We start from the raw sequence: 25,365 nt of genomic DNA on the forward strand, positions 1-25,365 counted from the left end.
CATGTGGTGCTGGGGGATTGAACCGTGGTCCCTGTGCTCTGCCAAGCTTGTTCTAAGTAGGTGCTTTAGACCACTGAGCCATTTCACCAGCCCCTGATAGTCTTAATATCCAGAATGCAAAGAACTCCTCAGACTTAACAAAAAGATAACCCAAAGAAGGCATTTCTCTAAAGAAAATACACAAATTCCAATAAGCACTGCAAACTGCCCAACATTATTAGTCATTAGGGAATGGTAAATCAAATCCATGCTGACACAGTACTTCATACCTATTAGTATAGCTAGAATAAATGAAAAAACTGAAATAAAAAGGTGTTAGTGGGGGTTTGGACAAATGAGAACCCTGAGATACTGCTGGTGAGAATGTAAAATGGTGTAACTACTAAAGTAGTTTCCTAGAGGCCAGGGAGATAGTCTAAGCACCTTCCTGGCAAGCACAAAGACCTGGGTTCAATTCCCTGGTAACACATGCTGTGCTGGCCCCATAATATGCCATGCTGTGCTGGCCATTGAAACCTGTAATCTTAGCCTGGGGAGGCTGGGACAGGAGGAGCACTCTGAGGCCAAGCTATACAGCAAGATCCTATACCAAATCAATCTTAAAAAAAAAAAAAAAAGTTTGCTAATCCCTAAATAATGTTGAGACGCAGAATTACCAAATGATCCAACAATTCTACTCCAACATGTAGATCCAAAAGAACTGAAAAGGATTCAGATAGATACTTGTAAGCCAATGTTTATTGCAACATTATTTGTAATACCCCAAACTGGAAATAATCCATCCTTCAGTCCATGAGTTAACCATAAATGCACAAAAAATGTGGTAAATTCATTATTCAGCCACAAGGAAGAATGAAATACTGATACATGGAACATGAGCAAACTGAAAATGCTATATAAGTGAAACAAGTTAGTCACAAAGGGATACAGACTTAATGTCTGCCTACCAGCTGGCCGGTGCATGGTGGGCTGGCATTAGGCCCAGGGAAAGAAGAGTAAGTCGACTGGGCCTACTGGGAGGAGAAATGGCAAGGATAGGCCCAGAAAAGCAACCACAACCTGGGTGTGGTGGTACACGCTTATTATCCCAGGATTCTGGGAAGCTGAGGCAGGAGAATCACAAGTTCAAGCCCAACTTGGACAACCCAAGATCCTGTCTTAGAGTAAAAAAAAATAAAAAAGAACTGGGAATGTAGTCCAGTACGGGCCTTGGGTTCAATCCCCACTTCCAACAAAAGACTTCCAAACCAAAAGAGAACACTCCCCCCAAAACAAAGTATCTCCCTATGCTCAGAATCTACCAGGAAAACACAAAAATCAAGCAACCCATGCAAGATGGAGAGGAAGACCATCTTCTAGGAGAAGATGAAGGTTACCAACTTGCAGAGAATAAAAGATGGGGAACAGGCTCACCAACAATTTGCCCTCTAATTTTTGATGTCATATCCAGTAAGCAGACCAATTTGAGCGGATATGGAGATTACTTAAGACATGTTCAGGAGACAAATGAAGAAAACTTAGTAAGGTTCAGCTAAGAAGCCGTATTCTTACAGAGAAAGCTCTCTACACACTACCATCATAGTGAATTTTGCCTTATGTCTTTACTTTTGCCATTTGTTTTTTCATTTTATGTATTTGGTACAGGGTCTCACTTCACAGGTCGGACTTGTGATCCTCCTGTTTTTCAGCCTCCTCAGCACTGGGATCACAGGCACGCACAACCACGCCCAGGCTTGTTCAATGGCTAGGTGCGCCCTGGACTCGGGGTCAGCACAGCATGTGGGACCAGGAATCGAACCCTGGTCCCTGCACTTGCCAAAGCAGGCGCTTGTTCCACTGACCTATCTCACCAGCCCCTACTTTTGCCATTTTCTATGAGATGAAGACTGTGATTACTACTATTTTCTGTTTCACTGCATTTTCCCAACATGTCTTTACTAATTTGTTTGATTCTTCTTATTTCCAAATGTCAAAAGGACCTGTGTTGCTGGCTTCTAACTGGAGATTGCCTTTGCATCCATCTAAATTTCTGTCAATAATAGTTCTACCCATTTGCATAGAAAAATGTGAAATGAATAAAGCAATTAAAAGGCTAGGAAAACACACATAGACAACTATGATTCCATTTACCTGAAATACTGAAAACAAGTAAAATTCATAGAGGTAGGAAGTAAAGATTCTGGGGAGAAGGAAGATTGGAGACTAATTGCTTAACAGGTACATGGTTTCTGATGGTGGAAAAATACTTTGAAAACAGGTAAGATGACTGTACAAAGTTGTAAACATAAGTAATGCTATAGATTTGTACTTTTAAAAATAGCTAAAATGGCATACATGTTTAAAAATACATTTAAAAATCAGCAAAGCTGAATTTAAAATAAAGTAAATGGTAAACACATCAATAATCTTGGGAAAAAACATATTTAAAAAGACATACATACCTGTTTCAAAGCTGAGAGTTTAGGCGCATGTTGAATATCATGAAGAGAAGAATTCTGAACTGCCAGTTTTTCAGTAATGTTCTTGAACTCTGGATGTTGAGGTGTTAAGACTAAGGCTGGGTGGTTGCACAGTTTGCGTAAGTATTGTAATGCCTTTAAGAGGGGGGAAAGTGTATAAAAGTCCGTTTCATATACCATAAATATCTGTATTTTTGCCTTGTTCTAGCTATTTCATCAGTCTAGAAGTTTCTTTATTCTTTGGCAAACTCCTACTTCTTGAAGAATCAGTTCAAATGTCTTATTTGTAATTCTTGTACAGTTTGCTTATATTTTTGAGGCTCATTACTTCTTTCGAGACAGTCTTGATTTGTAGTTTAGGCTGAACTTGAACTAAGTAGTCCAGTGCTGGGATTACAGGTGTGTGCCACCATGCCTGATATAAGAAGGCATTTATAAAGTGAAAAAAATGTTTAGGACCATGTCACCCACTAAAACACCAAGAGCAAAAGGACTGTTGTTGTATTCTCTCTCTCTCTCTCTCTTTTTTTTTTTTTTTGCAGAACCAGGGATTGAACTCAGGCCCTTGAGCTTGCCAGGCAAGTGCTTATTTTACTGAGCTATCTCCCAGGGCCCATTCGTTAGCTTCTTTAAAATGCTTTCCCAAAGGACCTGCTAATGCAAGACACACTTCTAGAACTTGGCATCATTTCTAAAGAACTGCTCAAACTTCAGTGGGTACATTTCTTGAAGACCTTATATACCTACAAATGTCTCCCCAGTCTGACTATTCAATAGAGTATTCTAATTTAGTATGCTGAGGGAGAGAGGGGCAAAGTTACTGTTTCAAGTCATTGTGTTTGAGAAAAACACTCCATAGGGTCTCTTCTCTGATTCAACCATATCCGCTTTCTTCTGCCTCTTACTTGGCTTATGATTTGGGTCTCACCCTTGGTATTCAGTTATATATTAGTAAGCTTTATCTACAAGGCTCAAGAAACTGTTCAGCACCATGATAACAACTGGAGATGGAAGCTGGAGACTTAACTCAGTGGAGCAGCACCTGCCTAGCAAGCATGGGGTCCTGAGTTCCATTCTCAGTATCCTCCACCCCTGAAAAAAGCACCAAAAATTGGAGCTAGGCATGGTGGTACACACCTGTAATCCCAGCACTCAGGAGGCTGCAGCAGGACTACTGTGAGTTTGAGGCTAGCCCGGGCTACACAGCAAGATCAAGGCCAACCTGAACTACACACCAAGACCTTGTCTCAAAAAAAAGCAAGAAAGGCAGAAGTCTTCACAACCTACAGGCCCATTTCTTTTCCTATGTTTTAAAATGCTATAATTTTCTGTGGTGAACTGTTCCAAAAAGGGAAGAAAACAAGAGTTGCTACTTGCTACCTCATTTTCATTTTTAAGTTCCTCCAGCAAGTAAGATGTCTCAGGACTACTATACTTTTTGTATCCTCTGCTTAGAATTACTCCTTCTCTCATCTATATGCTTCAGTCTGCCTTCAAGTTTTGGCTAACAGGTCACTTTCTTGGTGAGATGGTCCTTGAGCACTCTATTTAAAAACAAGCTATGGGAGAGGTGTGATGGTGCACACCTGTAATCCCAGCACTGGGGAGGCTGAGGCAGGAGGAAAGCTGCGAGTTCATGACTACCCTGGGCTACAAAGTGAGCTCAAGGCCAGCCTGAACTGCATAGTGAGATCCTGTTTCAGAAAAACAAAAATGAACCCCCCACACACGAAGAAAAAAAACCTAGTTATAACCTATTCCCTCCTCCTACACTCCATTAACCCCACCTTGTGCTTTATTTTCTCATATATTTTACCTGGTTTTCACCTCTATTAGGGAAAGTGTCTATGCCCCCTCATCCCTGCATTTTTTAGCTCGGGGTACTAAACTCATAGTTTTGTATAAGTTAGGCAAGTTCACTACCATTGAGCTATACCTGGAGCCTGCTTTTTATTTTAAGTGCTGGGGACAGAATCCAGGGCCTTGTACATGCTAGGAAGGTGATTTTAACAGTGAGCAACATCCCTTCCCCACATTGTCTGATGTTTTAATTAACCGCAGAGCTTAGAAAAGTTATTATAATGTGGTGGTGTTCCAATAGTTTTTGAATGGAAAAGCAAGAGAACTTTGATTCTAAAATCCTTCTTTTCATGTAGTACAAACATATATACTGCTAATTACTAATTAATATTGAGTAAATATTCAATAGGTACTCTGACTTACTTTCATGTACAAACAATATTGGGGAAAAAAATTATATCAGGGTTGCATATGAAAAATTGTCCCAATGAAGAAAATTCTTTAACATCTAAAGTGTGTACAATAATTTATACCTGGAATACATGGCCTGTAGCTTTAAGCTTTGGCTTTTCAGTTTCTTCAGAAAGTGCAACTGAAGAAACTGTTTCTTCAACGTCACACTTGGCACGTGACTTAGCAAAATCTTCATAGAGCTGAACCTGTAAAATTATACCATGAAAACTGTTAAGTATATTTTTTTCAGTTGTTATAACATAGCTAGCAAAGACCAAAATATTATCTCTACTCATAAACTGGTAATTCCTTTGAAATGCATTTAGCAAAAATTAAATTCTTTTAAAGTTATATTTACATTAAGTTTGGCTGCTAAAGTATTACAATATTAGCCAAATAGTTCTAGATTCCATTTTCCCATTGGTCAGGAAAACAAATATTAACAAAAGGAAACACCTTTCTGAGTCAATGAGAAAACCCTTCCTTAAGTGAAGTCAGTATATTTGAAAAGAACAAGGTTTAAGAGAATGCGAATGTTAACTAAAATGAGAGACTTATAGACTTAGGGTCTGGATGCCTGTATTGTACATGGTAAAACAACCGAAAAGGAACAAAATCTAGGACTAAAGAACAGAAACCAGGATATAAAAAACTCGATACTAAACAAAGCTAAAATATTACATCCCCTGGCACAGCCTTCCTCAAAATTGTGTTTTATATGCCTATGTTTTAACACCACCATTATATTGCCAAAGACGGTTTTCTGAGGCCATTTTAAAAATGTTTTCAACTCATTACCCCTAATTACATATATATATATATATATATATATATATATATATATATATATATACTTTTTTTTAATTTTGTGGATTTGTTTTTATTGACTGGGATTTAGGGCAAGGGATGGGATGTCACCTTGGGGCACTCCCCACTCCTGCCCCAGGGAATGTCCATTCTAATCCTCCTGGGATGTTCTTTGAAGCTTTTTCTTGGTACTGTCCTTGCTGGCAGCAGTCTCCTCAAGCCCAATACTGACTGGGTCTTCCTTGGAAGAAAATTTTCTCTTTTTCTTGGGGACACTTCTGGCTGCCTCTTCTAGTTCATTAGCTGTTTCCTCCTTAGGCGAAGATTTCTTCTTTTTGGGAGGACTTGGGCTGCTACAGGCTCTCTTCCAGGTCACTACTAATCAACTCTTCCTTGGAAAAAGATTTTTCTTGGGTTTGGAAATAGAGACAGATGGATTATCCATTCCGTGCTCCTGAGGAGCCTCGAGTTTTTGCTTTTTTTTTCTTTTTGGGTTTTTCCTCTGTCTCCTCAATTACCTCTGGAGTACTACTGTTTTCTGAAGATGCCAGAGTGGCCAGTGCAGCCAGCCGTTTCTTTTCCTTCTTCAAGCACTTCTTTTCCTGTCCCTCCAGCTTCTTGGTGGTTTCAGCGGTGGCTTCCTCTGCCTGAACCATCGCTTCCTTCATCACATCCAGATTCTTCCATGGAATCTCTCCAGTCTCATAGAAGTTCAGGCATTCCTCAAAATTTGTTCTCAAAGCTTCTCCCCAAACACACTGATGGGTACCTCGGAGAAGCAATCAATTCTGGAGGCAATACTGCATTTGTTTGCCAGGTATCAGGAGATGCAGCCTTTGTTCTTGGCAGCTGCTCTGCCAATGAAGGTGGAGTAGAAAATGAGTCCCTATTTCGGTGTGCTATCCCTTGTCTTCAGGGCTCTGGAAACTTCATCCCTTTGCTGGGCCCTGGGAATCACTCAGACACCAGGACTGGCCATCACCCCACCACCCCTAAAATATTGAAGAACTATTAATCCAATTTTGCACATGAAGAAAACGAGGGAACCACAGAAATGAGGTTTAGAAGAAGCCCAGATCTCTAAGTCCCCAGACTGGAATCCTTCCCATTAACCCCAAGATGACTAGATCAATAGTGGCTAACAGGTCAACTATACACTGGATGGAAAAAAAGTAAAGTTTCTGAATGTGTCTAAAGACTGTATCTTTTATTCATTTGACTGCAGTAAAACAGCTAATGCTGAAATCGACTGATACTAATCTACAGCAAAAACATTCAGATAGAAGATTCTGACTTAGAGGCTACCAAGGGACAGTTTTTATTTACATCTTTAGACATGAGGAAAGGCTCAACAAATTGCTCTGATAATAGTCTCTATGTACAAAATTAGAACATACAGAAGGCAAAATCTGGAACACTTATAGAAAATGTTTAATTCTTCAAAGAGGATTAGGTCTCAGTGTCACAGGTATGTAACTTGGCTGTACTGACTTTAGCTCAATACATGAGCATAATAAGCAAGTGCTTATTGCTTTCCTTTTTTTATTTGCACAAATGGAAATTAACAATGCTATTGTGAAGATGAAGTAACATTCATAAGGATTTCTGATCCTAATAAAACACTGGCTTACAGTAGCTCCTCAACTTCCTTATCCATGTTTTGCTTTCTGTAGTTTCAGTTACCCACGATCCTAAAGTATCAGATGAAAAATTCCAGAATAATTCATAATTTTAAATCATGCCATTTCAAGTAGTATATTGAAATTTCATCTTTCCTTTCAGGGATTTGAATCATTTTGTTAAGCACATCTATGCTGTATATGCTCCCTGTCTATTAGTCCTTTACTCCTTTCTCCACTGTGAGATCAACTACCATGGTATTACAGTGCTGTGTTCAAGGAACTCTTTATTTTATTCAATAAGGGCCCCAAAGTAAAAAGAGTAATAATGTTGGCCAATTTGGAAATGCAAGAACACCACAGAAAGCTTTAAGTGAAAAGGTAAAGCTCTCGACTTAAGAAAATAATCACATGTTGATTATTTAAGATGTTAATCAATGTTAAGAATAAAACCTAGAATACACAGGACTTAGTGCTCATTATTGTTTTATGCATCTACTGGGACTAGGGGGAGGGTTGTCTTGGAATGTGTCTCCCATGATAAAAGAGAGAACTACTGAATTTCCTCCTCAGTCTAAGTTAACTGCAACTTTTTCAATTAACTAGACATGTAAGAAAGCAATTATAATGTTGGGTTTATCTTGACGTTATATTCAAAATGTACACATCTAAATTCATATCCATATTTCTAAACTATTTCTACAAATTCACTTAGGCCCTACCTATATCTGCTTAAAATAAAATGTTCTTAATGCAAAAAGCTAATATCTTCTGTTCAATACATCTGTGGCTTACATAAACATTCTGCAAATAAACATAAAACTAATAACAATCACCAGATTCCTAACCTGGAGAGGACTAAGAGTACAATAATAGTCTTGAATAATTTTAGGTGGAAGATCCTGCAGAACATCTTCTTTCATCCTTCTCAGAAGAAATGGCAGCACTTGGCGGTGCAAGGCATCCATTGCAAGAACACCTGGTAATAAAAAGAAAAAATGGCTTCAAAAGAACTAGGATTAATTTTTTATTTTATTTTATTTGTCTTTTTTTTTTTTAATTTTATTTATTTATTTGTGTGTGGGGGGGGCCAGCTCAGCCCACCAGGGGGCAGGCTGGCTGGCATGTGGTGCTGGGGGATTGAACCGTGGTCCCTGGGCTTTGCTAAGCTTGTTCTAAGTAGGTGCTTTAGACCACTGAGCCATCTCACCAGCCCCTTGTTTTTGTTTAGACAGGGTATTACTCTGTAGTTCAGGTTGGCCTTGAATTCACTATGTAGCTCAGACTGGCCTTGAACTTGTGGTGATGTTCCCAGTCCTGCCTCCCCAGTGCCACCACACCCAGCAAGCTAGTACTAAGTTATATTCACACACAGGTTTTACAGTGATACTTCATACCTGCTTCTTGTTCTCTACTGGAACTTCGAGCATCCCTACTTGCTAATATAGGTTTACTATATCGAGCAGCAAACTGGCGTTCAGTACCCAAAAATCCAGGCATGAGAAAATCAAATAAAGACCACAGCTCCAAAACGTTGTTCTGAATATAAAAAAGAAGAATACACGTTATCTTTTGTACTAGGACTCTTTCCATATATTTAAGAAATGGGACATTAGTGAAAGCCTATAATGATCAAATAAGAGGAGACATTACCACCATGTGAGTCTGCTTTAATGTGTAAAATTAATGTGTATCCCTGGAGAAAATATTCTATTTGAGAGAAATTGTCTAGTCTCCAACATAATAAGAACTGGTCCAGTGCCCACACACTACTATTATTAGCACCTGTAAAGCACAGTAAGTAGAAGAGAAGACAGATAAATGAGTTTCTGATTCTTTTAATTTATCCTTGATCTCAAGCTAATCTAGCCAAAGATCATCAAGTCTTCAACAAAGAAAACCTGTTAGCATTTCATTACAGTGGTATGTGGTTCACCTATTTAATTCCTTATGTGATTGTAACTGCAGAATTCATTGATGATTCTGGCTGCAACCAAATGAAAACATATATGGACTATGGTATGCACTTCCAAAATCATAGAAAGAACTAAGGTCATGAACTTAGGTACACTGTGTGTCCACCCAGTGTTTTAATTTTATTAGTATTTGTTTGTAATATACAATGAATGTATTTATTGTGGTCCATCTAGTATTAATGGGTCATGAGGCAAAGGCACAAGTTCTTGCCAATTCTGTTGGCATTTCATAGTGGGAGAGAAGCTATCAGTCTGTTTACACTTTGGATGCTTTCTTAAGAGACTTGGGTCATAATGTGCCCTCACAAATTCTGAAAGCCTCCACTTTGCTCAGGCTCTGGCCCACCATGTTGGGCAGCTGCTTAGGTTCTAATCTACAGTGAGGAACTCACCTGTAAAGGTGGGAAAGAGGGAGGGCCTTTACTCAGACAGAACCAAACAACTTTTGACATTTGAACTACATAAAAATAATAACCTGTATATACAAAATAGTTAAAATAGATATAGTTACTTTCTTAGTTCAATGAGAAGAAAGGTTTGTACTAATACTGTTTAGATATCATGTCTGTATCTTGTCCTCTGAATAACCACTACGAAGACAATATGCAATGTATTGATTATTGTAACTGTCCTACTAAACTGTTTTGAAACTGTTTCAGCGCTATTTTATTTTCTCATAAAAATGAATAAAAAATTTAAAAATTAAATTTTTACAAAAAGAAAAAAAAAGTAATAACCTATTTAAAATTACTGCGATGCTTCCCAATGACTTTAAATTGAGGCAAAGGAAATCTTGGTGATTGAAGTCTAAAGGTTGTTTTTGGGCCGGGAAGATGGCTCAGTAGACTAAGCGCTTCCCTAGCAAGTGCAAGGGCCTGAGTTCAATCCCCGGTTCCGGAAAAAAAAAAAAAAAAAGTTTGTAGTTAAGTTTATCTCTTATGATTCTACAATATATGACGTTTGCTTAATAAAGAAAAAATGAATAAAAAGCCATCACGTTTTACAGTAAGGAAGAAGCTCAGACATCATTACCATTTTGCCACCAAATTCCTAGCAACAGATTTTCAAAAGCATGTGAAGGTGTATACAGTCACCTGTCTCCTTCTTTTTCTAAGATAAACATCTATAACTGTTTCCCTCAATTCCTCCTAACCTAGGCATTAACACTTGTACTATATGATTCATCTCTAAATTGGTTCTAGCTTTTCAAGGCTAAATCAGATTGCAGTGTAATACTACAAAAGGAAAATACCAGTGTAGAATTTTATTTGCATAACCTAAAACTGTCTTTTTTAAATATGAGCTTTTATACCTGGTTTACTTAAGATATGGCTAAAAACAACATAATTATTAGAAAATTATTACCCACATTACATAAATCATTTCTTTAATTAACTGGCAGATGCCAAGGCTTTGCCATTTGGAAAAAAAAAAATAATAATTACCTGGATTGGTGTTCCAGAAAGAATAATCCTATAATTAGCAGTCAGTTGTTTTACTGCTTTGGATAATTTTGTTTTTCCATTTTTGATGACATGGCCTTCATCAAGAATACAGTAGTTAAATTTAATATTTCTAAGGGAGAATAAATAGAAAATTTTAGCATCTTTTACTATGTCAGGAACTAACTGTATGAAGAATTTTGGAAACTGTAAAATATTAGGTGTTTCCAAATTTGAGGTTTTGGTTTTATTTTGTCTTGTTTGAGACAGTATCTCACTATGTAATCCAAACTGGTTTGGAACTACGTAGCGCAGGCTGGCTTTCAACTCTGGTGATCCTTCTTTCTCAAGCTCCCAAGTCCCAAGAAGTATCCAAAATGCACAGTAAATACCTTCAAATTTGACACCAAGTTTTTATAAAGAAAAAATTTCAGTTCTTACCTAAAAAAATCTATGTCATTCCTCACAACATCATATGAAGCCACTATCAGATTATGCCTTTTTACTTGATGCTGCAACCTTTATTTAAAAAAAAAAAAAAAAGATAAAATTAGAGAACAGATTTTGCAAAGTTTGTAATACAATTTTAGTGGTAAAACTACAGCAATAGTATAATGAACATTATTAATCTGCCTGTTAAACCTTTCCTACACATGAGCAGGCCACATGGAAGGACATTCTTCTTAGATGTGGCTGTTACCCTACTCAGTCTGATTAGAAATGAGCACCTAACTCAAAACATGGTAGGTCGGGGCTGGAGAGATGGCTCAGTGGTCTAAAGCACCTACTTGGAACAATCTTGGCAAAGCACAGGGACTGCGGTTCAATCCTCCAGCACCACATGCCAGCCAGCCGCGCCCCCTGGTGGGCTGAGCTGGCCACACACATACACACACACACACACACACACACACACACACACACACACGTTAAAATTAAAAAAAAATTTATATAAAAAAAACATGGTAGGTAATTTAACTTTATTTGCTAGCATCTCTTCCAGAGGGTTTACAAATCCATGTTGTCCTAGAGCAGGGAAGTAGGGGTACTAGTCACATATCCCCATCATCAACAAAGAGATGAAATATTAGAACCAATATTGCTATCCACAATTTTGTTGTTTTGGTTTTTGACACAGGACCTTACTGTGTAGTACAGGCTGGACTCGATCTCACTATGTAGCCCAGGCTGGCCATGAATTCAAGGTAATTCTCCTATCTCAGCCTCCTGAGTGCTAGAATTACAGATGTACATGCTACCACACCCAGCCTATTCATGAAATTTCATCCTCTGACCACAAAGGATGGTTTGGGACAAATAACTCAAAACAAGGTAAGCCATCTCTCGTATTTATATATGCCTGATGAGAAAGGGAAGATGTGCTTATTATATTTGCCAACCTGTAGGAGACTATAGGCCTTTAACTGCCCATGATGATCTTAATCAAACTAAAGACCTGGGGAGATCAATGTAACAAGTTATGTGTGAGGAGAAAGAACAAATCAGTGTACTTTGATGTACTTAAAAGAATCCGATTCTGAGGTTCTCTAATGTAGCAAATTTCCTTATCTAATTTAAGAGTTGAATTCCAATCTATTGGAAATAAATGAATTCTAACTATGAGATACTATAGTAAACTGCTCAAGAGTGCAAATTTCTGTCAATGTGATATTGCTATAATTTCAGCACTTTGGAGGCTGAGGCAGAAGGATTGCTGGGTAAGGCCAGCCTAGGATACATAATGTCGAGATTTGGGGTTTTCAAGGGGAACAAAACAATACAAGACACATAGTTATAGAATTATTTTCTAATCGTCAGTCAAGGAATCATATACAAAGAGCGTGCAGGATATCTGTCCACACACCAAAGACCGACGAATCCAGCTGAGGGTCTGGATTCTAATATCTTGCATGAGTCCAGATGAAAACCTAGAGCTCATAGCAGTGCCTCCCCCAAGTCCAACTGGAGGCCTAAAGCCCTTGTCAATGCCTCATGCAGTCCTGCTTCATGAATGTAGGAGGGCCCAAAGGTCAGTGGTGGAAGCTAGAAAGTCTATGTCAGTTAGATGAAGGACCTCGCAGGCTGCGGGATGTGCCCTACGGCCAGGATGCAATGTTCATAAGAACCAGAGTTCCCTCCCAAAAGTATCAGAGCCATCCTCAGCAAAAATGAGGTTCCAAGCTCTTCCAAACAAGGATACCTGAGTTTCTTTTCCTTTTTTATTTTAGGGAAGGGTCTACAGGGTGTTCAGGGTCTTACTACTAGATCGGACTCATAGTGATGAGTTTACAGCCTCCCAAGAGCTGGGATTACAAGCGTATACCACCACGCCCAGTCTCAATTGCCATCTCAGCATGCCCCGGGGATGGGGCTGGCACAGCAAGCGCAGGGATTGAATCCTGGCCCCTGCGCCTGCTTGCAGGTGCTTTAATCTGCTGAGCTATTTGGCCAGCCTGCTAATACCTGAGTTTCCATCAGGAAAGCCAGAATGACAAGGTCACCCAGCAGAATAGCCCCAGAGAACCAGCAGCTTCCAACAGCGTCAACAGCCTCTTTACAGCTTCTGTAATTCTGCCTCTTATGCTAGTGGCAACAATTCTCAGGTGGGCCTCCCATACCTAGTACCATGCTAGTTCAGTTCTGGTGGGTGTAACAAGTTAACCACCAGTTGACAATCCATTACAGAGTTCAAGGCCAGCCTTGACTATGTAGCAAGACCCTGTCTCGAAATGCAAGATTTTGAGCTGCCTGTGTCTAAATCCTTGGGACACCAGCTTTGTGTGTTGAATCTACTTATCTCTAAACTGGATTAACCTGATGACTGTGAGACTACACAACTTTACATATACATAAAATGTTTAAGATAGTGCTAATTTGAATATAAAACTAAAAATGTCAATAGTTATTTAATAATATTAACCAATAATATTAGCTAATACAAAAGGGTAAAACTATGACTAGCCAAGCTTTAAAAGATTAAGTGAAATCACTGAGGTTTCATCGTGTTAGAAATGCGAGATGTTCCACTTTTAAATAGCAAGGTTTCTGCACTAGATTTTATTTTATTCATTTTATTTATTTTTTTGCAGAACCGGGGATTGAACTCAGGCCCTTGAACATGCCAGGCAAGTGCTTATTCTACTGAGCTATTTCTCCAGTCCCCAAAGCTAATTTGTGTGTGTGTGTGTGTGTGTGTGTGTGTGTGTGTGTACCAGGAATTGAACTCAGGACCCTGCACTTGCCAGGCAAATGCTTATTCTTCTGAGCTATCTCCTCGGCCCTCTTAAACAGCAAGGGATAAAAATCACAAGAACTCCAATGTTGCCATGGCTAACGACAGGTGCTAGAGCAGCCACAGTGAACAAAAAAGCATCTCTACGAGAATGAAAGAATAAGTTATAAAGAGAAAACTGAAGAGAAGGGTAAAGAAGGAAAATGTAACAGCAACATCAAGGTCATGCTATTTGTGGTCACAAAGTTCCCCAAAGGGGCAGAATGGGTTTGGTTCTTCGTAGTTTCTAAGCTCTAATACTTAGGAAGCCTAGTGACTGTACAACAGCTAAAATCGCTAAATTTTATTCCTCTGTGGAACTCCAGAGAGAACCCAAGACCTTGTGCAGTGATGGAAAACATATAGCACACAGGCAGCAGCAGGCTGTTTATATCACTGAGAGCTGTATCCATTAATGGCCTATTGCATATTGGTCAAAAAACTGTACAAGTGAACTACATCTCTGGCACCAAAGAGCCTGAATTTTGATAAGCTTCAATGATGATCCCTTCCCACTCAACTTCTTTAAAAAAGCTAAATATATTTCTATGTCTTATCACCAAAAACCTAGCTCAAATTCATTTTTAATAAACTTTAATTTTCTAAACAACTTAAATGTTTAAACATTTGTTACTGGTATAGAGACTTACCTTATTCTTTCAGTGGGAGGTCCAGTATAGTGCAGTGGATTAAGATATTCTCTGGAGCAAAATTTACCTACTTCATCCACCCAATGACCTGTTAATGTTGGGGGACAAACCACCAAGGAAGGAAGTGGCATACATTCTGCCAATTTCGATCTTGCATATTCCTGGGCCCTTTACAAAAGCAAAACATGTCTTAAAAGAGCTTGTTCACAGTTTTCAGCATCTGGAAACCTTATCTAATAATAAAATTTTAATTACCTGTGACAATGATCTCCTGCTAGAATGCAGATAGACTGTAAAGTTTTTCCTAAACCCATATCATCACACAGAATTCCATGAAGTTTATACTTATTGAGAAATGCTAACCAGTTCACACCATCCTGTAAGGTTAGGGAAAGAGAAAATACAAATAGGAACAGATATAAAAAATTTACTTTTGTAAAAAAAAAAAAAAAAAAAAAAAAATTTGTACAGACCAAAAATCTTTACATGAGCAAAAAACAAGTAAGTTGATACAAGACACAAGGTAGAAGACTTTATTAAATCAATTTTTAAAACTCTTCAAGGTCCATTCAAAAATAAAAGTGACTTTGTATTTATAAAATAAGTACAAAACTTACCTGTTGATATTTTCTTAGTTCAGCATTGATTGGTACTGGGATTTTATAATTTTCTAACTTTTTTCCATCTAACAATTGCTCCAAAAAGTGTCGCTCTTTAGCTTTCAATTGGATTAATTCTTCTGACATGTTTGGAGGGTCTGGAATGCCTGCCTAAAATGATTTTTTAAAATGTATTAAAAGTATTTACCACAATTTTTTCACCCTCAGATGTATCAAATAATGTCAATTCTTAAAAATATAAATACACAGAAAAAAGTAAAGATAGTATATTTTAAAAGACTTAAATAAGTCTAAAGTGCTTGACTAACATTAAGAAGTGCCTGAATTAGGCTAAGAAAACACATCTGAGGTATTTTTAAAAACACACAACCAAGCTGAGCATGGTGGGGAGCGTCTGTGATCCCAGTACTCAGGAGGCGGAGGCAGGAGAATCACTTAAGAGTACTGAGAGTTCAAGATCAGCCTGGGATACAAAGTGAGTACCCTTTCTCTTAAAAAAAAACAAAACAAAACACAAAACCCTACTACCACACCTTAATCTCCCCACATCATCTATTAAATCCAGTAACATTATAGTTTATTTTATATGAAATATTGTTATGGAGCACCTCAATTTGAGCATTCTGGTTTGGACCTTAAAATGTAGTCTGCAAGGCTTCTGGGGATCCTGAAGATCCTTTCAACCATTTCATAATAATTCTAATAGTTACTTATTCTTTATTTTTGCAGCACTGGGAAATCAAACTCAAGGCTTTCAATTCTATTTCACAATTTAAAAAAAAAGGTTTTTGTTTTTTTTCCATTTTGTTTTAAGTTTTGCTGGCTAAACTGCTTTTGCCTCAGATTCAAGGCAATGACATCAAAATGTATAATACATCTGTTTAGTTTTTATTTATTTAGTACCAGGAATCAAACTGAGGAACTTGTAACTTGCCAGGCAGGCTGAGCTACATCCTCCTGCTCCTCAAAACGTGCAATACAAAAACATTAAAACAACAACAACAACAACAACAACAAAAGAAACTGTGGTGTTATGAGACAGAAGCCTGAGGTTCCAAGGGTGCAAAGAACAAGAAAAAGAGTCCAAGGACACCTGTTGTCTCTTGTAAATTCTGGCAAGCTGGGATACAAGGCCACAGATAACAGTATTTCCTGGAGGTGTCCTGTCCTTTGACCCTTCCTCTGGGATGTTATGGGCTAGCACTGTGTGAACTTAAAGAGTTTGGTAATGTAGTCACAAAATTAGTTATGCACATCCCTTAGCTTGCTTTTAGCCCTCAATAAATGTGAGACGTTCCAGGTGGCTGAGGGCTCACTTGAAGCTGGACTAAGTTCAGTGAGACTTCTGAGGCTATATTCTTCCCCTCTTCACTATGACTGATAACATACAACGAACAACAATTAAAAAACTAGTTTCACTTAGGAATGTCCTTGATAAAGCAGTAAAAAACAACTGTCATGAACGCTCAACCCCTTCTTTTAACACTGTGAGCCAAATGTGAAATACACATAAAGCACTTCTGCTACTTGTCAAATACAATACACTGAGGAAAAGCACTTGTGAGATGGTTTAAACTGCATGCTAAGCTAGTTATTTGTTAATAATCCACAGTAATACTCTAAATTTCCTTGACAAACTACATACATGCACAGATTCATCCTGATTGAACTGAACTTTATGTTTAATTATTGGCTGATGTGTTTTTGCTCTTTAAAATTAATATTTAACATTGCTAAACTTGGCTCATCATACAATTATAATATTCAAACAAATTTTGTCTGTGGAGATGGAATGTTCATTAACTTAAGTAATTTTTAACTGAATATTTAACTTTTTTTTTTTTTTTTTTGGCGGAACCGGGGATTGAACTCAGGCCCTTCAAGCGCTTATTCTACTGAGCCATCTCCCTGGCCCCTGAATATTTAACTTGAAAGGACAAATAATTAAGAGTATTTTGTTTTAGGTATTTGGTTGACATTTTTTCAAAAATTAACCTGTTGTTCAAGAAAAATAACTGATCTAGTAACCAGATAACACTAATACAATTGAAGTTCACTAGAGAAGCTTCTCAATATTTAAAACTCATCTTCTACTGTTTGTTTTTCTTTTGGTCTTCTTGAGACCAGGTTTCACTATGCAGTTCAGGCTGGCCTAGAATTCACTTTGCAACCCAGGGTGGCCTCGAACTTGCAGTAAACCTCCTACCTCAGCCTCCCAAGTGCTGGGATTACAAGCATGCATCACCATACTCAGTTCTGGGGTTTTGTTTTTGTGGTTTTTTTTTTTTTTGAAAGGGGGTATCTTTTGGATCTAGTGGTGATACTAATGAACATAATTTTTAAAAAAAGTTATTCGATGAAATTGTCAAGTTGTGAAAGATTTGTATAACTTAGTGAAACAATATTTCCCAAATGACCAATGTGTAATTTTATAAAATATGTATGGGTAAAGATCTCTTCAAGTGCAAGATAAGCCAACAAATTTTAATGGGAGAAGGTATAAAATATTCTTTCATAAGACTTTAGATTCTATACTGCACAGGAATTTTTTCTTTTCTTTTGTAGACAGGGTCTTGCTATATGGCCTTGAACTCACTTTGTAGCCTAGGCTGGACTTGAACTTGTAGCAAACCTCTTGCCTCAGCCTCCCAAGACTAGGATTACAGATGAGTGCCACAACACCCAGCTGTGCAAAATATTTAACAAGCTTTTTTTTTTTGAGTTTGGGTATGCTGTTGATCAAAGAATATCCATAGTTATTTTTAAAAGCTATTAAAGTTAGTAAAAAATATTGCTCCCTTTCCAAATACCTGTATCTGTCAAACTGGACTTTTTTCATATCATATACCTCAAGACATGCACTGTAACAGACTGCATGTCCAAATAGGAAAATCTAGTTATATACCATTAGGCTAGCCATGGAAACTTGCAAAAATATGAAACGAAGTCATTGTATGTTCTATTCTTTTAGAGAAGTTCTCATTTCTCATCAAAAAATTGAACATAACATACAGATTTACTTTTATAAGTGAATTATTTAAAAATTTCCAGTAATAATTTCTATTATAGAAAATATCAGAAACAGATAGTTTTTGGGATCTTTAATTTTTTAGGAGTATCAGGTCATGATACTAATAATAATCTAACCAAAAAGTCAAGAAAATAATCCCATTTATAATAGTATTATAAAAAATAGGAACAAATTTTACCAAGAAAAAAGAGATCTATATGCTGAAAATCATAAAGTAATGAAATAATGACAAATAAATGGAAAGATCTCCCATGTATACGTGTTGGTTGAAAAAAAATCAATATTGTTAAAAAATCCATACTATTCAAAATAGCCTACAAATTTAATACAGTATCTAAATCCAATGGCATTTTTTTAAAAACAAAATAGAAAAAAAAATCATAATATTCATATGGAACCACAAAAAGATGCCAAACAGCTAAAACATTCTTGAGCAAAAAGAAAAACAAAAGTTGGATGGGTCATACTATCTAATCAAAACTACAGTTCAGGGCTGGCCAGATAGTACAGTGGATTAAACTGACTGTTTAGGCAAACACAGGGACTGGGTTTGATCCCCTGGCATGCCATGCTGGCTCCGCCCCCAGGTCGTGCTGAGATGGTAATTGAGACTAGGTGTGGCAGCGTATGCCTGTAATCCCAGCACTCTGGAGGCTGAAAACAGGAAGATCACTACAAGTCCGATCTGTGTAGTGAGACCCTGTACTAAATACATAAGAAAAAACAACAAATTACAGTGCAAAGCTATAGTAACGAAAACAGTATTTTACCAGCATACAGAACTCAGAAACAATTCCACATATTTATAATGAATTATTCTTAGGTAAGTATGCAAAGAACAAAATGGGGAAAAGCAGTCTTTTCAATAAATAGTGCTAGGGGCTGGGGAGATGGCCCAGTAGAATAAGTGCTTCCCTGGCAAGTGCAAGGGCTAGAGTTCAATCCCTGGTTCGGGGGGCGCGGGGGATAGTGCTAGGAAAAAGGGTTACCTACATGAGAAAAATGAAACTGGAGCCTTACCTTATGCCATATAAAAATTACATCAAAATGGTAAAGACTTTGTACTATTCCTTTTTGGGGAGGTGGAGCATTACTTGAGGCTGAGTAAATTATCAAGAGGTTTACTTAGCTCATAGTTTTGGAGGCTCGTGGAAATAGTGCCAGTGGTTGGCTTTGCTCTGGTGAAGAGCTCATGGCAAGCGGCACCACAATGATGGGAGAAGGTGATCACATCTCGAGACAGGAAGCAACAGAGTAATTCAGGAATTGGGCTCATTCTTATGTACCAACTCACTATCTACTGAGAACTCAAGGACCCATAAAATTACCTTAATCCTTTCTGAGATGGCGAACCCAGTGATATCAGGGACATCCCACTGCAGCATGCTCTCATGTTCTTGTGCTCACTGTTTCTCTCTGAGCAACTGTTTTGGTAATATGTACTGGGCACTGAATCCAGGGTCCTTACATTGAATTACTTAGCCTGCCCAATTATTTATTTACTTATCATTCATTATTTTATTCAACTTTAAGACAAGGTATCACTAAATTGGGCCAGAGGGACTAAAAATTGGGATCTTCCTGCCTCTGCCTCACAAAGTGCTGCAATTGCAAGTGTGTATAATGTCACCACAATGGGAGCAGAACTTCCAAAACATGAATTCTTACAGGTAGAAACCATGTCCAGACTACAGCAGATTTAAATGTAAGATCTGAAACTAAAACTATTAGAAACAGACTTTGGTCTGTATAAATTTTTTAATATACAACCTCAAAACCACAGGGAACAAAAGCAAGCACAGATGAATGATATAGCATCAAATAAAAAAGGATCTGCACAGCAAAGGAAGCAATCAATAGAAGGAAGAGAAAACCTACAGAATGGGAAAAAAATGTCTGTAAACCATATATATGATAAGGAGTTAATATTGAAAATAAGGAACCCAAAAAACAGAGCAGCAAGAAAACAATCAAATTTTTAAATGGACAAAAAGGACCTGAATAAATACTTCTCAAAAGAAGATGGCCCAAGTGTTATATCTGGATGCACCCCCAACCTCAGCCTCATGTGCACACAGGTGGGGATCCGGGGAGGTGACTGGATCATGGGGGCATGATACTAACCCATGAATTTGTAGCTAAATGTGATGTTCAGAGGTGAAGCCTGGTTTGAGGAGGGCACTGGACCTGGAAGAGTCACTCCCACCCTCCTCCCCTCATCTCTCTCTGCTTCTTGCTGCCATGTCATAAGCTCTTTCTCCTCTGCCAGGCCACTCTGCTTTGGAGCCAGCTGACTGTGGACTACAGGCTCTACAAACTGAGACAAAAGGAACCTCCCCTCCTTTAATTTGTGGACACTGGGTATAGTATTTCAGTGACAAGAAAGATAACTAAGACATCAACACATATGAAAAGATACTCAACATATTAATCATCAGGAAAATACAAAGGAAATGTACTGTGAAATATAACTTCACACCTACTGGGATGACTTTTTTCATTACCTTTTAGAAAAGGCAAAACACTGGGGAGGATATGGAGAAAAGGAACCCCTACTGTATGTAGGAATGGAAAATATAAAAAGGGTTTCTTAAAAAATTAAAAATAGGGGGCCTGCCCACTAGCTCAGTTGTTTAATTGCCTGCTGATGAACAGTAGTCAGGTTGGGGATTCTGTGGTTCGATTCCCAGATCCTCATTCCTTTGTAAACCTGCCCTTAAGGCATCTGGAGCAGAACCCTCCGCCCAAAAAAACCCCCAAAAGCCCTCTCAACTTAAAAAAAAAAATAAAATTAAAATTAAAACTAGAATTACCATATGTCCAGCAATCCCAGTTTTGGATATGCAGCCAAAAGAAAATGCAATCAGTATGTTGAAGAAAAATCTGCGCTCAAATTTTTTTTTTTTTTTTTTTTTTTTTTTTTGGCGGAACCGGGGATTGAACTCAGGCCCTTGCGCTTGCCAGGGAAGCTCTTATTTTACTGAGCCATCTCCCCACCCCCTGTACTCAAATATTGTGGCAATATTCCAAAATGTCCATCAATGACTGAATACTGTAGTACAAATGGAATTATATTCAGTCTTAAAGAACAATGAAGAGTACCAACATGGCAGTGTGGTAAGCAGCAGAAAAAGAACCTTGAGAGTTACCATCTAGATGCTAAGATAAAACAATCTGAGGAAAACAAGAAGGATAGAAACGGGTCTGCTAGAAAGATCCAGGAAAGACCTGAAGCATGAATTGAAGCCCATAGTGAGAATGAAAAGAGAAACTTCAAAGGAGGAGGATACAGCAGGCAGTGCCTTCTCCCTGATACAGAACTCAGAGGAACAATGCAAACCTGCAAACACATTCACTGCTAGTCACCTGAGGCCTCCAGGGAGAGATACAGCACTGGACAGGATGAGTGGATGTGAAGGACTGCACTAGTATGCAGTAAGTACTGAGGCCTCAGCTGTCCTGTGGGAGATAGCAATTGACAGGGAGCCATCTTGGAGAACAGCAGGCTAGGCTCAGAACTCAGAGCACCTGCAGGCTCTACTTGGCAGCTCCCAGCTTGGCTTCAGAAAGTATGCTGGTGGCTGCAGGATGAATGAGTCTGGACTTGTCCAGAAGGTTCAGGCTTGCTGAGATTACCTACTACCTGCCAAAAAGGTACTGCTGGCTTGCTGGGATCTATCAATATGGATCTGGGTTCTGTCTCTACATGTTGTCTACCAGTGACAGCAGAGACAAACCTGGAACTGAACTTTTCTTCCTCTCTCTCTTCATTGTTTTTGCTGGTAGCTATTGTGGTTTTCTTTTTCTCTCCATTGATTGATCTTGTTTTTATATTACTGTAAATGTGGTTTCTAGACTCTTCTGGTTCTTGCTCTGTTCTGTTCTTTTTATCTCTTCCTTATCATTTAGAAAAGGCAAATTTTCCCTCCAGTCTTTCCTACCGGTTTCCCCAAGTTAGCATGATCACCCTTTATCTTCTGGTCTTATGTTTAATTTCTTCCTCTTCTCTTACTTCTCCATTTCCTCCCTATTTATTTTTCAAAAATTATTTATTTATTTGTGTGTGTGTGTGTGTGTGTGTGTGTGTGTGTGGCCAGCTCAGCCCACCAGGGGGCGGGGCTGGCTGGCATGTGGGGCTGGGGGATTGAACCATGGTCCCTGTGCTTTGCTAAGCTTGTTCTAAGTAGGTGCTTTAGACCACTGAGCCATCTCACCAGCCCCTCTCCCTCTCTATTTAAATATTAAGCCCTGAGTGAAAAATTAACATATTTTGCAAGAATTGGTTCATTTCAAAATTGTAAAGATCTATATAATTTTATTACATATATAATAAGTAATTTCAAGTATAAAAGTTTCGTTTTTAAAGTTTAAAAATGGTTATCTCTGAAATGTAGATTTTTTTTTAAATGTATTTAGTACAGAGCCTATAGGGTCTCACTACACAGATTGGACTCATAGTGATCCTCCTGTTTTCAGCCTCCCAAAAGCTAGGATTACAGGCATGTGCCACCACGTCTAGTCTCAATCACCACCTCAGCGAACCTACAGGGTCTCACTACACAGATCAGACTCACAGTGATCCTCCTCTTTTCAGCCTCACAAGAGCTGGGATTACAAGCACATACCACCACACCCAGTCTCAGTGAGTTGTAGTCTCAGTGTGCCCTGGGGGTGGGGCCAGGACAGCAGGCCAGGGACTGAACCCCTGTAAGTTGCTGAGTTATCTGGCCAGCCCTTCTAATGGTACATATTTTTAAAAGCCAAATAAAGCTGCCTGTATCTCACAGCATAGATTCATCCCTTAAATATTCACTTTTTTTTTTTTTTTAATTTTAGGGAAGTGTATATAAGGTGTTCAGGGTCTCACTACTAGATCAGACTCCTAGTGATGCACCTGTTTACAGCCTCCCAAGAGCTGGGATTACATGTGCGCACCACCATACCCAGTCTCAATTGCCGTCTCAAGGTGCCTCGGGGGCGGGGCCAGCAGGGTAACTATTCACATACTAAAAGTCCCTTTGAAAAGATTAAGAAAGACTGGCTAAAGAATATAATGGACAATGATTAAAATCTCATCTTTGAGAGATCCTGCTAATACACAGTGTATGTAAAGTCATATGCATAGAATAGTTTAAGAGTGGTTTTACTAGGACAAAAAAAATGGGTCTGCGACACCACTAGAGTAATCACTGCACCAGAAACAGCCTACTGCACAACAAACTACTCCACATTTAATGTCATTTATCAAAGAGATATTTCTGATTTTCAATTTAGGATAGAAGAACAGCATTTTAAGTACTACGTCACTTGCATATGGGATATACAACAAACTGACAAGAGCTGTAATATGCAGGATAATAAGGCCTTAATAAAAAGGATTTATACAATGCATATACCTTCTGGTTTGTTTCATATTTTGTTATAACCACAAATGTAGCTTCATATGATTAAAAGTAGCAAATTAATGGTTACTGCCATAATGGTTGGTCATTGTCTAGGCTGTGCTTGATGTTTTTATTACTGGTGGTATCACTTTAGCCAAAAGTGACAAAATTCTTCTAAATAGCTATTTTTTTCTGGTACTCCAAGACTCAGATTGACTAAGGGTCATAGAAGATACTGTGGGCCAGTGCCAAAGAACCAGGGCTGGGCCAAGCAGGCAGCAACTTCTCATCCCCAACAAATTAAAGAGGTAGGATCTTGCAACAGATTCAATACACAAAAACCAACTATACCTGGAAGATACCTCAGAAAGGTAGTTGTTTCCTAAGGGTTCTAAATACTAGCAATAAAATAACCCACAATAGGCAATTTACAAGCATCAACCCAGAAATTAAACAAACAAACAAAAAAGGGGCTGGCCAGATAGCTCAGTAGATTAAAGCACCTGCTTAAGCAGACTTAGAAGCTAGGGGTTTGATCCATTGCCTGCAGTGCCAGCCCCACCCCCAGGGCGCACTAAGATGGTAAATGGCCAGAAAAAAAAAAAAAAGAATGGTTAATGAGACTGGGCATGGTAGCACTTAATTCCAGCTCTTGGGAGGCTGAAAACAGGAGGATCAGTACGTGTCTGATCTACGCAGTGAGACCCTGTAGACCCTTTACTAAATACATAAAAAATAAGAAAAAGGAAAGAAAAAAAAAGGGGGGGGGGAGAAAGCAAAGCAAACCAGAAAGACAAAAAAAGATGGAAAGAAGACACTTAAACAAGAGGTAACCTCAGACACTCAGGTCACCAAAGGCAAGCAGAATCACAGAAAGCCAATCAGAATCACAGCTGACTTCTTAGCATAAACCCTCACGACAAAGAAAACTTGAAGTATTTCAAGCTTTAAAGGAAAACAACTTCAAACCCAGATTGCTATACCTTACAAAACTGTATTTCAAAACTGATGGAGAAATAAGATACTTCCACGAAAAAAAAAAAAAAAAAACAGAAAATTTATGAACACCAAACTTCCAAAATGTTTTGAAGGAGAAGGAATCCACCAAACAAGGCAAACAATTAACCCAAGGGGAGAAACGGAGCACAGCCAACAACAAGCAAATAACATGACAAGGATAGGTCAATGCATATCAGTTATAATCATCAATGTAAAAGGTCTCAACTCACCAATCTAAATACACAGACTAGCAGAATGGATCAAGAAACAAGAACCAACAATATACTGCATACAAGAAACACATTCAAAAAGAAATTCACAGACTATAAAAGAAAAAGGATGGAAAATACTTCCATGTAACAGGAACTGCAAAAAAAAAAAAAAGCACGAGTAGTTAATTCTATTTGCAGATAGTTTACTTCAAGCCAAAACTGAGAGACAAAGAAGATCACTACATCCTTGGAAAGGGAACAATTCAAGAGCAAGAGATCACAATCACAAATATATATTCAACAAATACCTGTGCAACCAACTGTATAAAACAAATATTAACAGATATTAAAAATCAAATAAGTAGGGCCGGCCAAACAGCTCAGCAGATTCAAGCACCTGCCAGCAGGCTCAGGGGCCAGGGGTTCGATCCCCAGGCCTGCTGTGCCAGCCCCACAGTGCCGGTGCCAGCCCTGCTCCTGGGGCGTGCTGAGACAGCAATTGAGACTGGGCATGGTGGTGCAGGCCTGTAATCCTAGCTTTTGGGAGGCTATAAACAGGCAGAACACCATGAGTCCAATCTAGTAGTAAGACCCTGAACACCCTGTAGATCCTTGCCTAAAATACAAAAAAACAAAACAACA

General features: G+C 38.4%; 1 protein-coding gene across 6 annotated transcripts in view; it reads right to left on the minus strand.

Moving 5' to 3' along the window:
• Btaf1 (B-TFIID TATA-box binding protein associated factor 1) overlaps positions 1-25,365 on the minus strand; it is a 129,421-nt gene that overhangs the window by 12,682 nt on the left and 91,374 nt on the right. For all 6 annotated transcript variants that reach the window (XM_023716153.1, XM_023716152.1, XM_023716155.1 and 3 more), the window contains 9 exons: positions 15,095-15,247; positions 14,733-14,854; positions 14,478-14,645; positions 10,998-11,075; positions 10,560-10,689; positions 8,536-8,677; positions 7,987-8,117; positions 4,793-4,918; positions 2,442-2,594 (listed from right to left, as the gene is read on the minus strand). In XM_023716153.1, the coding sequence (XP_023571921.1) occupies positions 2,442-2,594; positions 4,793-4,918; positions 7,987-8,117; positions 8,536-8,677; positions 10,560-10,689; positions 10,998-11,075; positions 14,478-14,645; positions 14,733-14,854; positions 15,095-15,247 (1,203 nt within the window). The remainder of the gene's footprint in view (positions 1-2,441; positions 2,595-4,792; positions 4,919-7,986; positions 8,118-8,535; positions 8,678-10,559; positions 10,690-10,997; positions 11,076-14,477; positions 14,646-14,732; positions 14,855-15,094; positions 15,248-25,365) is intronic.

Source organism: Octodon degus, unplaced genomic scaffold, assembly GCF_000260255.1.
Source record: "Octodon degus isolate 3935 unplaced genomic scaffold, OctDeg1.0 scaffold00046, whole genome shotgun sequence".
In the NCBI taxonomy this organism is placed as follows: Eukaryota; Metazoa; Chordata; class Mammalia; order Rodentia; family Octodontidae; genus Octodon; species Octodon degus.